A 12,367-nucleotide genomic window follows, 5' to 3' on the forward strand; every position below is an offset into this window, starting at 1 on the left:
TGTCCTACAGTTGATATAAACGTAAAAACCTGAAAGAGTATATTAAATTGAGCAGTAGGCAGGAAGAAATTTTCGAAATGGAAGAGTAGGTGAGGTTAAGAATTAAAGTTAGCTTGTGGCATATTGTATTTTGTGTCTTCGTTGATGATATGTGAATTTCAGATTTAAGTTACCGCCTTTAACGATTCTAAGTTGCCACGTGCCAAATTAATTCCCATCGGGTGTAGCTAATTAAACTTGTGTATGAGGTATGATTCCGTACATTTCCTTTCGCGAGGGGAAAGGAAGTTTATTTGTAGTATACAGAGCCTTGCTTTGTCAAATATATGACCATGTTCATTAAAGTGGCTGGCTACTGCTTTAGGCAAATTGTGTTTTGTGTCCGCGTGGTGACCATTGAGTCTTGTATGAAATTGTTGTCCAGTCTCCCCCATGTAGAGCACCAGGGGCGGCCACAGGGACTGGTTCCCAACTTCCTCTTTGTCTTTAGTTTGGCGTGCACAAGAACATCTTTAAAATTAGTGTTGCGTCTGTCGGCTACTCTGGGACGGTCGGGAAAAATCTTATTAAGTTTCTGGTTGCTTGTGAAAATTGGGTAGTATTTACTGAGGATGTTATTCACGTCTGGGAGTCCGTTTGAGAATTTAGTAGTAAGAAGAGGCGTTGTTCTTGTGATCCACGGGTGGGGCTTGAGGGCCTCGGCTCGATCAAGTTTGGTTGCCGCGGTGTAAGCTGTTTGAAGGTCACTGTTTGGGTGGTTCCTGTTTGATAGGGTTTCTTTAAGGTGATCGAATCTATCTATGTAGTCTTGGTTTTCAACGCAAATGCAATGTAGTCGTGTGGCTTGGCCTTTAAAGATGCCTTGTTTGCGATGTCTGGGATGGTGGCTGGTATATTCTAGGTACTGTGGTTTGCCGAAAGGTTTCCTATGCAGCGTTGTCTTTAGCTCCCCATTGCCAATGTACATTGTTGTGTCCAGAAAGATTATGCGCTAAGTTGAGGATTCTGATGTGAATTTTATTGTTGGGTGAAAATAGTTTAGAAAAGCTACATATTTATCTAGCCTGTCTTGACCATGTCCCCATATTATGAATATGTCGTCTATGTATCGTAGGGATGTGTGGAGCTCGGCTGTGCAGCGCGATAGGAAATCTGTTTCTAGAATCCCCATAAATATGTTCGCGTAGGTTGTGCAAAAGGCGTACCCATGCTTGTACCATGTATCTGTAGGTAGTAACTCTCCTGAAATTCGAAGTAGTTATGCGTTAGAACCTATTCAAGGAGAGACAAGTAGACTTCAGTAGAGTGTTGTGCATTGTGTTTAGACTGGGTTTTTTTTATCGAAGATAAACCATAAGGGATTGGAATGTTGGTGTACAGCGCCATGACGTCTAGTGTTGCGAGAATTGTGCTGTGAGGTAGTGTGCCTTTAGTGTTAATGTCCTCTATAATACTCAGCAGGTGGTATGTATCTTGTACAAATGACGGAAGTGCTTTTGGCAAGTCACCAAGATAGTGGTTAAGCAATGGAGGTGCTCTCGCTCGGGGTGTTGTTGTTTGATTCTATCGGGCGGCCTGGGATAACAGCAGTGTATAGTTCAGCGGATGGAATTTATGAATTTTTGGAAGGAGGTAAAAACGCCCGGCAGTTTTGTTTCTTGGTTTAAGAAATTTGTATTCTGACGGTGTTATCAATTCATCAGCCAAAAGTGATTTCAGCCTGTTGGTAATTGTCACTGTGTAGGACAATGTCGGATCGTTATCTAGCTTGCGGTAATGTTCTGGCTTGTTTAGTTGTCTGTAAGCCTCGTGCTTGTATTTTTCTACTGGCCAAATAACTATACTTCCCCCATTATCTGCTTCCTTAATAACAATGTCATTCCGGCAACTAAGATTTGAAATTATATGACTCTCCAACGCAGTTATGTTTTTAGGTCGCTTAGATGTATTGGATTGGCTTATAATTCCTTTAGTCACAGTTTTAAGGTATATGTCTATTTCTATGGCTTGTTCTGGTTCGGGAGTCCAAGTGGATTGGGCTCTAAGTGATGTCGTCCCGGTGTCTGGTGTGTCTGCGAAAAAGTGTCTGATACGCATTCGTCGAGAGAATTCTTAGAGGTGTTTGTGAAGCTGTGAAATGTTTATTTCGGTATTGCGAGTGAACTTTACTGGAGTCGTCATTGTCGACTTGCGCTCGCGAAACTTTGTTGCACATGCATTCGCATATGTTCATTTATTAGAATGTTTCTTTATTTAATTTTTCATTTGTGAGCGAGCGTTTTTTTTTTTCTTGCGAGATGATATCGCCACCATTATTCTCTGCCATCTTCGACTTTTCAACACGTAAAACTGAATTGAATCTCATATTGTCCCAGCTAATTATTGTTGTGCATGTTTCAATCAATAAATTTCAGGACTGTGACGGATGGAGAAACCAATCAACTTCTCCTTTCAACCATCCACGCCGAAGTGGTATGTATAGAAATTGGGTCTGGTGCATGAAAACCGTGCTGTTGGCTTCTGCGAAAAATTCACTCAGTTTCCGGAACAATCTTCTGGGGTGCTCACAGCAGAATTTGCGACGTTGATATGTTTTTCTCGATGCCGAACTTGCATGATATTTTATGCCACTAAAAATTACTTATTCATGGATATTAGGGAGTCTAAGCACACCCAAGCTTCTTTGCGTACCCAAAGCCCCAAGCACACCTTGCGTTCCACCTACCGCGTTTGCTTAGCGGCTTTGCCGTTACGTTGCTAAGCACGAGGTCACGGGATCAAATCCCGGCCGCGGCGGCTGCATTTCGATGGAGGCAAGAACGTCCGTGTGCCGTGCATTGGGTGCACGTTAAAAAAGCCCACGTGTCCAAAAATATTCCGGAGTCCCCCACTAAGGCATGCCTTATAATCATATCGTGGTTTTGGCATCTAAAACCCCAGATTCTCTCTACACCTTGCGTTCTTTTGTATTCCGTTTGTGTTCTTATGTATAGATCTTCTTGCGTTCATTTGTGCACCGGACAGTTTACGTCCTCTAGCTTTGACTGCGCAAAACCTTAAACTCCCTTATAACATGGTCATCCTCTTCCGCACTCTCACGGAGCATTCACTCAGATGGGAATTAATTATTTAAGAGGCAACAAAAGCATGAGAAAAGGGTGCAATCGACGGCTACCAAAAAGCTTTACGCGTGCTCTCCGATGAACCAGTGCTCTAACAGAGCCACTATTCATTTTTACTTTCCATGTCGCAATTTGCCTTGGCCAGTTTGTCTCCATTTCCGCCTCTTGCACTTGAATACCGTGGCCATTTCTAATCTTTTTCTTTCTTCTTTTTTCTTTTTTTTTCGTTGGCTCATCTGCTATCTTGCCACTGCTGAAACTGACGGGCTCACAATGAACAGACCTCGCTATAAGCCGGCATCCCCATCCGCTGGCCATTTCACGTCGTCTCGATGTGCTCGCGGTTAGCTGGTCTTCGTGGTTCGCGCAGTGGTTTGGTCCCAGGCACGCCAAGGTTGCCAAGTCGCTCCAGCAGACTTCTCGTCTATTCATAAAGCCCAACGGTGGTCACACCACAGACGGTAATGAAAAATATACTTTGTGACTCACCAATACAATTATTGCAGGGATTACACATAAAATAAAGAATTTCGTCGAATGGGTGTAACCCACGCAAGCTGTCGTCGTTATTTAAGGTGGAAGGTGTAAAAAATAAATGCGGAGCAGAGAGAATTAAGCTATATGAGGCAAATGCAAGAAAATACAAGGACGTAACTGCAACCACGAGGCTCGTTTACCAGTGAAATTTCAGGTGACGGGCGCGCAATCTAGGCATGTAATTGCGGTGCTGCTCGTATGTGCCTTCTCTCGTGCAACGTATTCGGGTGTTTTTCATATGTATGGCAGCTCCGTTATGCATAGAACGCGTTCTCAAATCAAAGCCGAGCGCTCTGAGACGATGTAGAGAGCGTGGGCCTCGGCCACACATGTGCGTCGTTAACTTTATTTTTTTTGGGGGGGGGGGGTCCTGGGTTCTCGATACTTAAAGCTGGAGGCGAGAATTTTCAAGAAAAATATTTGTGACGTTGTTGTTCAAGCAGGGTATGGTTCGCGACGGGGTTAGCATAGCTGCCCAGCACGATACAAAGTATCGTATGCTGACCTTTCCCTGCCTTTCCTTCTTCCTCTCTCTCTCTCTCTCATATGTTGACACTTGCTTTGCTCATACAGCTCACCCACCTACGCCAAGTCCTAGCTTGGCCACTTCAAATCATACCATACGGTGAGTACAAAAGTTAATGAAACACCCCTCACTCTTTTCGTAACATACAGCGTTTGCACACAATTTGTATTAACCTTCCAGAAATAAACTCAAAAATTGAAACTTGGAACCTGATGCTAAGTTAGTACTCATCATCCTGGCAAGAGAACGACAATTTGTACGATTACTCTTCAGCGAGAAGGCCATATGTTTATGCAGCGTTGCATCCTGTTCCTCAATGTTACTTTTCGGTGACGTAAATTGCCGCCGGTGCTTGCTCAAAAACCGGGACACAGAATTCGAACAGATATTTGCTGCTGCAGCTTGTATGAAGTCTCCTCGTAGTACGCCGAAAGTTTTCAAAACAACTCGCTGCACAACCTACACTCTTAAGCAAAATTAGACCCTTTTGCCACATAACAATAAACGTCATCAGTCATCTGACTTGGAAGTCCCGGCGAGCCCGGCACTTGCAAGTCACGTTATCAGCATGGCAGAGCATTCTCGACAAGAAAGAAGCGAGCGCAGTGTTTTCAAGGAAGGAAACGCAATCAAGACAGATGACGAATATTGTTGTGTGGCAAATATACACCCTAAAAAGTGTACATTTGCTTAAGATTGTAGACTCCTCTCTACGCCTTTGCATTCCAGCTGGACTCTGCCGTCGCGAAGCTACCCTGCTTTGTCGAATATGGCCAGAGGTGGCCTTCACTAAGTCTTTTGCATTCCGAATCGGATGGGCCGACGACGCCTCGTGTGATGACTGTGGTAGGGAGGAAACTCTTCAATACCTTCTCTGTGACTGTCCTGGCTACAATTTACAGAGACGATCGCTCGCAATCGTGATAGCGCGCTTTCACCAAAAACCTCTAACAGAGGAATTTATTTTAGAAAGCCGACATCACAAGGCCATCGCAGCGGAGGGCGACGAGGGCACTGTTGCAGTTTTTAAGGACAACAGAATTGGAGAAGCAGCTGTAGCCTGAACAGATGTTTACAGTGCTGCAGGTAGTACTGTGCTTTGCGGTGACGGTATGCGGTGACAGTGACCGACTGTGATTGTATGTCTGTGCTCCTTTCTTTCTTTATCTCTACTTTGGTATCACTTTACCTCCTCCTCCCCTCTCTCCCCAGCGTAGCGTAGCAAAGTGGATCTTTACATCTGGTTAACCTCCCTGCCTTCCCCCTTTCTTCTCTCTCTCTCTCTCTCTCTTCATGTTGGCTAAATTATATCCGAAAAGAAAATCAGAAACGCCAAGTAATTTGCTTCCAACCTGAATGGCTGAACTAGAGGCGACTGACAAAAAGTTTCACACGTAATATTTATGAATGTGGATCGCTGGCGTCAATTCTCATTTTCGGAGCTACATTAGGAGCACTCGTCAAGATCAACCGAAGCATAAAGCCTGAAACGATGCACAGAAGCGAGTTGTGAGCTTCTGTGCAAATCTTAACAACTCTACATGAATCCGTCTGAGCGACAAAGGTATGGGAATAACGCAATAAAACCACCTAATGAGAGTCCGCGCCCAATGAATCACTCCTCAAAGGGCCCCTGAAACGGTTCGGACAAATTTTGTAGACGCGTAGGGTACAGCTTAAGTAGAACATTCGCACCACAATTTAAGTGAAGCGTTACGTATTAATGGAGCCACAAGCGATTAGAAGTTACCCTCCTCCCCACCCATGCTTTTCCTCCTCAACTCGTTCGCCGAACGAGCGGGGCTAAGCTCCGCCTTCACTGGTCCTGCGTCACGATGCGACGTCACATCGTCCACTTCCGGTGGTTTTGGAACCCGCCCCCGCCCACGCGAAACCTCTCCGCTAGCCGCTTGGCTGTCGACCCCAAGCGAGAGCTATCGAAGCAGCGTGCGTTGCGAGCATTCTGTCGTAGCGCCGAACGTGTCTGGTATTCCGTTAACCACAGGCAAGCCGGTCATTTCGGCAAATGACTGGAGTAATAAACTCAAGCTGATGAAGGAACTTTAGCGTAGACGTACGTGAGCGGCCTGATCGGTCTGCACGGTCCAGACACTTGTTGGCGCAGCGCTTAACCAGCCAAACAAAGCGCTAATATTGCTCTAACCAAGTGTAAAACATTTTAAACATTTATAAAAACAACGTGTTGATGATTATACTCCTTCGAAAAATACGCACCAGCAGCAAAGAAGAATACGCTTCGTTGCTGCTACTGTGTATGGTTGAGCTCTATGCCACCAGGTGGCTGCACCGTGCAGACCATTCACATTTGCCCTTCTGCTCATCTCGTCTCGTCCCGTTACGGCACAGTCAAGTGGCCAGACCCTGTCCCCTTGCGCTTACGTTTGCCCATACGGGACTCGCGAAACGCTATTGCGTTAGTAATCTTCCGGTGTAAAGTGACGGCCACAAACGCGCAAATCCTGGCGCCGATCGGATAGCGGCAGTCCGATGCGCAGCAGCCAGTTCGCTCGTACGCTGCCTTGCAGAGGGACACGATGTCGCAGCTTGACATATTGCCAGTCGCTACGTTTGCAGTCCACAAGGCAACAAAGTCGAATCATAGTGCTCGCGAAAAGACTGAGACCAACTCTGACGGCGGAGCTCTCGTCAAAATGGAGTACGTTGTAACACAAGCAGAGGACACTTCCTGTGTGCCGGAAGTGCTTAAGTGTACTGAAAAATTTTTCTTGTGCATTGTCTTTATGCTACTTTCTTTTTATAAAAACAAATTAACGAACATTCCAACTATTACGAAGATCATTTCTTTACCATAAAGTTGGAAAAATTATCGATCACGCGCCCTGGTCAGCCAATCGGATAGCTCGCCCCACTGACGTCATATGAGTGGGGCGGCTTAAAATTCCGCCGAGCAGTGCGCTGCGACCGGCAGCGATGTGCATTTTTAAAACCCTATACTATATTGCACGCTTTACGCAGAGCACTTAGATGTGTCAATTAATGATCAGAAGGACCTACTCTAACGACTCAGTACGTTTGTAGAAAATCGTCAAAAGCGTTTCAGGGTCCCTTTAAAAGCGCCTTTCGTCGTGTCTCAGTTGAATAAAAAAAGAAAAAAAAGAATCCTGTAAATTTATTAACCAGTAATTTTCATTTCACTGGTATCAAAACATGTAGTATTTTAAATAAGCAGCTTATTAATGCAAGTGCGATCAGAACTTTTTCAAATCAAATTAAATCAATATACTAAGCAAATCGGTTCCCTGTCACGTTCAAAAGCGTCCCTGCCCACTATCGTATCGTACACAATTATCATGATGATAGAAGAAATTTTTTTTTAACTTTGAACTCGCGATGCAGCTATTTTTTAACAAACTTCCGTTTGCAGCCTTCGTGGTGGAAGGCTGCCACACGAAGGCTTCCTTGAAATGAAAATCACTGGGAAGTGGCAGTCGCTCTGTGGTGACGCTTGGAACCAACGACTGACAGCAATGGCGTGCTCCGAAATGGGCTTCACCAGGTGAGCTTCATCTCGAGAGTAGCGGGGCTCTACAGTTTGTCACTACATTTTCAATATTTTCCCCAAGAGGCGGAGAATACACACAAAGAAAATATCCCTGGTTCACGGCTCGACATGGATTCGACGTGGACTGTCCAAAGGAGGTGAACAAGATGACACAATGCGCCGTTCATCGAACTCTGTGCACCAGCACGCGTCGAATAAGGATTTCATGCCACCGCGATTCCGGTAAGACGTTCGTTTAATAATAACAATAAACTAGTAAGATCATTTAACAATGTGTGTAGGGCAGCCGGCTTTGCTATATGACTGACTGGTCTACCTAAAACACGCCCTCGACGCTAAATAATAAAATTTAAGAGACGCAGGGTCATTGCTCCTGAAGTTGACACCACGAGGCGCATCCTTCTCGCAGCGTCCGCCTGCGATCCGGGAGAGCATCCCTTCCAGGGCATGTGTCACCTTGTGATAGGGACACCGAGCCTGTCGCACGCGGAAGCCAAGTTCTTCTGCAAATCAAGAGGCTCTCAGCTTCTCAGCATCAATTCTAATGTCAAGAGGAACTTCGTATCCGAATTGCTGCTGGCCCTCCACAAAGGTAAGCTGCTAAAGCACGTGTTCCGAAAGCGCGTACTGTAAGGTTTCGAGTCGGGCATGAAGTAAATGGTTGCTGGCCCATGCCGTCGTCCAACTTATCCACACTGAGGACGTTGTTCAAGGAAAGGACTGCTTCTCATCGAGAACGAGGAATATGGGTTTATTTACAGTATCTGCATAAGGACGTTGCAGTTCATCAGTCTACCATAACTGCGAGAGAAAGCACACTCAGCAGCCGCACAACAGCTTCTTATAAACAGTGTCCTCCCTAGATCCCTAGGTGAGGGAAAAACGGCAGTTCACCGCCAATTCGTAGCGTCCAACGACATCGTAGCCGACCTGCCTTTTAGGGGGAGGGTTGCACACACTTCCACACAGGCTTTCCTGACTACGCCGAGGTGAGTGGGTTCTTGGAGACACAGGGCTTGGCCCGGGCAGGCACTTCTTCATGCCAGTGTTGACCCCGCAGACAATGGCCACCGCGTCCGTCCATGACTTCTAAGCTCTGTGAGAGGGCCGCGCAAAATATCTTCCAAGGGCTCCCCTGCTTCAAACAGCGGTCACGGCGAATCCACGAACAATGCTTGGTCCGCCGACCGCGTTTAGTCCTAGCTGCTCCGAGGGGATGATGACGCGGCACATCGTCGTCCCTACAAAACGAGTCACCGGGGCAGGTGGAGAAGGCTTCCATGGTCGCGTCGGGGAAGCTCGCCACGCTCGCAGCTGCAGCTGGCTGAGAAAACTTTGCATGTCAGCACCTGTGCAGGCCGTTCCTAACAGTGCGCGTTGTCAACTGGTGATGCCGACGACATAGTTAAAGGAGTACTGACACACACAAAAAAATGCACGTGGTTTTTTCTGCTTTAATCAGTAGTTAATGACCCAGTAAGCACGGCACGAAACCTCATTTACTTCAGAGTGCGAAAGCTAATTATTTGCAGTCTTTTTTGTAGCGACCAGTCGAAGGTTCGATTCCAGATTGCAACGCGACGGGAGAAACGGGAATGTAAACAAAGTGGTCACGTGTTCGCAAAAATCCATGACGTATGCTCTGATGCGCAGCCAGCGTGCACGACCAACTTGCTGAATATCGTCGTGCGACGGCCGCATCGGTCGGACGACCACAGCCAATGACAGCGCCGGTAGCGTGAACGTCATGGCCCGCCCTGATCATGTGTTTTTTTTTTTCTTTTTCTTTTTATTCTACCTGGCCGAAACGCAGGCTCCTTTCGCCGCTGACGGCGGTACATAAATCGGCTGCAATTTGTTTCTGACACGAAATAACTTCTATAATAAAGTGACCTCGAAAGAGTGCGAGTTATAAAACGTTGTGCGAAACAGTAAATCGTTGGTGTGATTTCTACTCGGACGCGGTAAGCGCAGACGCGCCAGCAATCGTCTGTATACGAAGCGGCTCGCCTGACTGGCGTGTTTACTCGTCGCTACTAACGGCACCGGGAAAACTAACCGCATTTTCACTTAAGAGAAACATAAATGTTCAGGCATTGATTGTGCTGACGAATTTAGGCGCTTTATTACGAGCTGCGGACGCATCGCAAGTGCCCTCGGCCTCGGAAAGACGGCCGGCTAGCTAGGCCTACATCGTCTCCCAGCGATCGCAAGCTCGCCTGGCATGCTCGTTCGCTCCTGTCGGCACCAATGAAATCAAATGTGCTGCAATTTAAGCGTGGCTTAACTGTGTACACGTTGTGCCGACTAACATAGGCGCTTCGTTATACGAACTGCAAGCGATCGTGTCACAAGCGCAACCGGTGTTGGATTGGATGGCCCAGCGAGCTATGCCTGCCGGCTCCTGGCTATCGGCGGCTGTCAACGGATCCGATACTGCTAACGCGGCCTTGCGGAAACACGTCTACAGTGCTCGCACAGACGTGTTTATATTGTCATCGTTTGTTTCAAACAACATAGCTGCGCAAATACGGTTGCTTTCATTTTCTGTTCGAAGTTACGCAGCATTCCGAACTTCCACGCAGGGGCGCCGGTTCTGGGCAGAGCTACCCGCCGCTCGCTCATTTGTACCATGCGTCCCGATTGGCCGCATGCGGCAAGTCGCACACGAGGCGCCGTACGACAGATCGCACGGAAAATCGCACCATGTTTCTCGCGCTTTAGACGTGGCCAATCGCTTAGCGACTCGGATATTGCGGCCGGCGATGGCGAGGATGAACCTCAACAAAACCCTCGCAACGGCCACGATCAATGGTAAGACACAACAAATCGGCGTTGAACGCTGTGAAAATATCCCGATGGACACGACAAAAACTGCAGTTGCAGCGTCCCACTACAACAGCTAGAACAAGCAACAACAGAGGAGAAGAGCACATGTAAGCCGCATGGCAGCCAACGAAAATTCGTGACGTAGCCACATGACTTAGTGTTTTCTGGGTAATTACAATCCCGCGTGATGCCAATGTCGCGAGGTGTTCTGTATTGCGGTTGGCTGCGCGCACGTACTTTAAAATTGATTTTAAATATGTTCTAAGCGATATTCGCCGCTGATATTTTATAGATGATGTGTGTGTGACCAACTAAATCGATCTCACAAGTTATCTCGACTTCAAATTTTTGTGTCAGTACTCCTTTAAACCATTTGACGTAAGACACTCGCGCTAGAAAGGCGGTAACATGAAGGTACAAGAGCACATGACGAGTGCTATTGCGACCGGCTACGTTCTAGTGGCGCTACTCTTGTCATGTTACACACTTTGCATTAAACTCTGTGCCAGAGTCTTTCGTGAAAGACGTGTGCTAACTATACATGCAGTCCAAGCAACTGGTTCATTTGAGTTCGCCAGTCAACCCATGTTACAATCTTTATTGCTTGGAGGACTCGACCGCTGGCACACTGATGGCGTTCGAGTCAACGGCGTCTGGATGTGGGAGGCAACAAAGCAAGCGCTGACAGCAGGCCGGCCATGGAAATTCCGCGGTGCAATTCCCCCAGCACCAGAGTGCCTCATTCTGGAAAGAGTCTTCCAAGAAAGCTCCCGCGGAGCGCTGCTCGACGACGCCCGCCACAGGTGGAACACCGTCCACTGCTCAGAGAGGCTGCCTTTTATATGCGAGAAAGCAGCCTTTCCCATAGGTGAGTGGCCCAAACCTGGCAACACAATTACACGAAGGTGAGGGGGATGGATTAGAGGAACATTTCTCAGGACAAAGCCCCTTGTGCTTTTTTTCTTTATAACCAGGGCTCAGCGTCCTCGCTTAAGATTTGTGAACATACACACAAAAAAAAGTATTTGCCAAATAAATTTTCGTGAGTTTCGGTTTAAGCCAATGAAGGTCAGTGCGAGGGAAGTATGGCACAAGAACAGCAGGAGCCGTAAATTTTCATCAGTAAGTTTTGAAAGCTTTCGTCTAAATAAACGTCATACACTCTTTCCCCTCACGCGTTCATTCTTGCTAAACTGCGTTAAGTCTTTTTATCGATTTGTTCTAGGTTGTCGCAAAACTGGCGGCTTATACTTTGGCTCAGCGAACGTTACGGAAACTGGCAAGCCTTGTATGCGCTGGGAAGATCCTCGCAATGGCCATTTTATGAGCAGACACTATCCACAATCGTACCAAGTGAGTGGCCCGCTATCGCTGCCTCTATTCCGAAGTACTGAAAGTTGGGCTGATATGAGTATCGATATAAACAACGCTTGTCTTCACCATGTCTACTTCTTCCGTCTTGGTTTCCTTTCTGTGACGCCATTACACCAGAAATAAATTTCTTAACGCCTTTGCAACGTGAGAAAAGTGCAGTCCAGTAGAAAACTTCACAGAAAGTGTCACAAGAAAGCCCAGCGCTGCCCCCTAGTACCAGTGAGTGATGTTTCGTATCTAATAGAAAGAGAAATCTATAGCTGGGGACACAAGTGGAGCTTAGTGTTGGTTTAGCCTTAGTCTTAGTTCAGCCAACCTTGGTTGCTGGTATCCTCCCATATACCGTAGATAATCATGGAGGCGGCGGTACAGTTTTGCATTCGTCTGAGCTTAAGCCACAAAAACGAGATGTCTGCTGCATTTGATTGAGTGGCG

General features: G+C 46.8%; 1 protein-coding gene across 1 annotated transcript in view; it reads left to right on the forward strand.

The window, feature by feature from the left end:
- Nucleotides 1–12,367, forward strand: part of LOC139053113 (neurotrypsin-like) — a gene marked incomplete at its 3' end in the record, with an annotated part of 124,175 nt that overhangs the window by 36,680 nt on the left and 75,128 nt on the right. Inside the window, exons 2-9 of the mRNA XM_070530270.1 lie at nt 2,415–2,472; nt 3,404–3,583; nt 4,233–4,284; nt 7,592–7,723; nt 7,791–7,951; nt 8,139–8,321; nt 11,169–11,426; nt 11,784–11,911. Of these exons, the coding sequence (XP_070386371.1) occupies nt 2,415–2,472; nt 3,404–3,583; nt 4,233–4,284; nt 7,592–7,723; nt 7,791–7,951; nt 8,139–8,321; nt 11,169–11,426; nt 11,784–11,911 (1,152 nt within the window). The remainder of the gene's footprint in view (nt 1–2,414; nt 2,473–3,403; nt 3,584–4,232; nt 4,285–7,591; nt 7,724–7,790; nt 7,952–8,138; nt 8,322–11,168; nt 11,427–11,783; nt 11,912–12,367) is intronic.

Source organism: Dermacentor albipictus, unplaced genomic scaffold, assembly GCF_038994185.2.
Source record: "Dermacentor albipictus isolate Rhodes 1998 colony unplaced genomic scaffold, USDA_Dalb.pri_finalv2 scaffold_73, whole genome shotgun sequence".
Lineage (NCBI taxonomy): Eukaryota > Metazoa > Arthropoda > Arachnida > Ixodida > Ixodidae > Dermacentor > Dermacentor albipictus.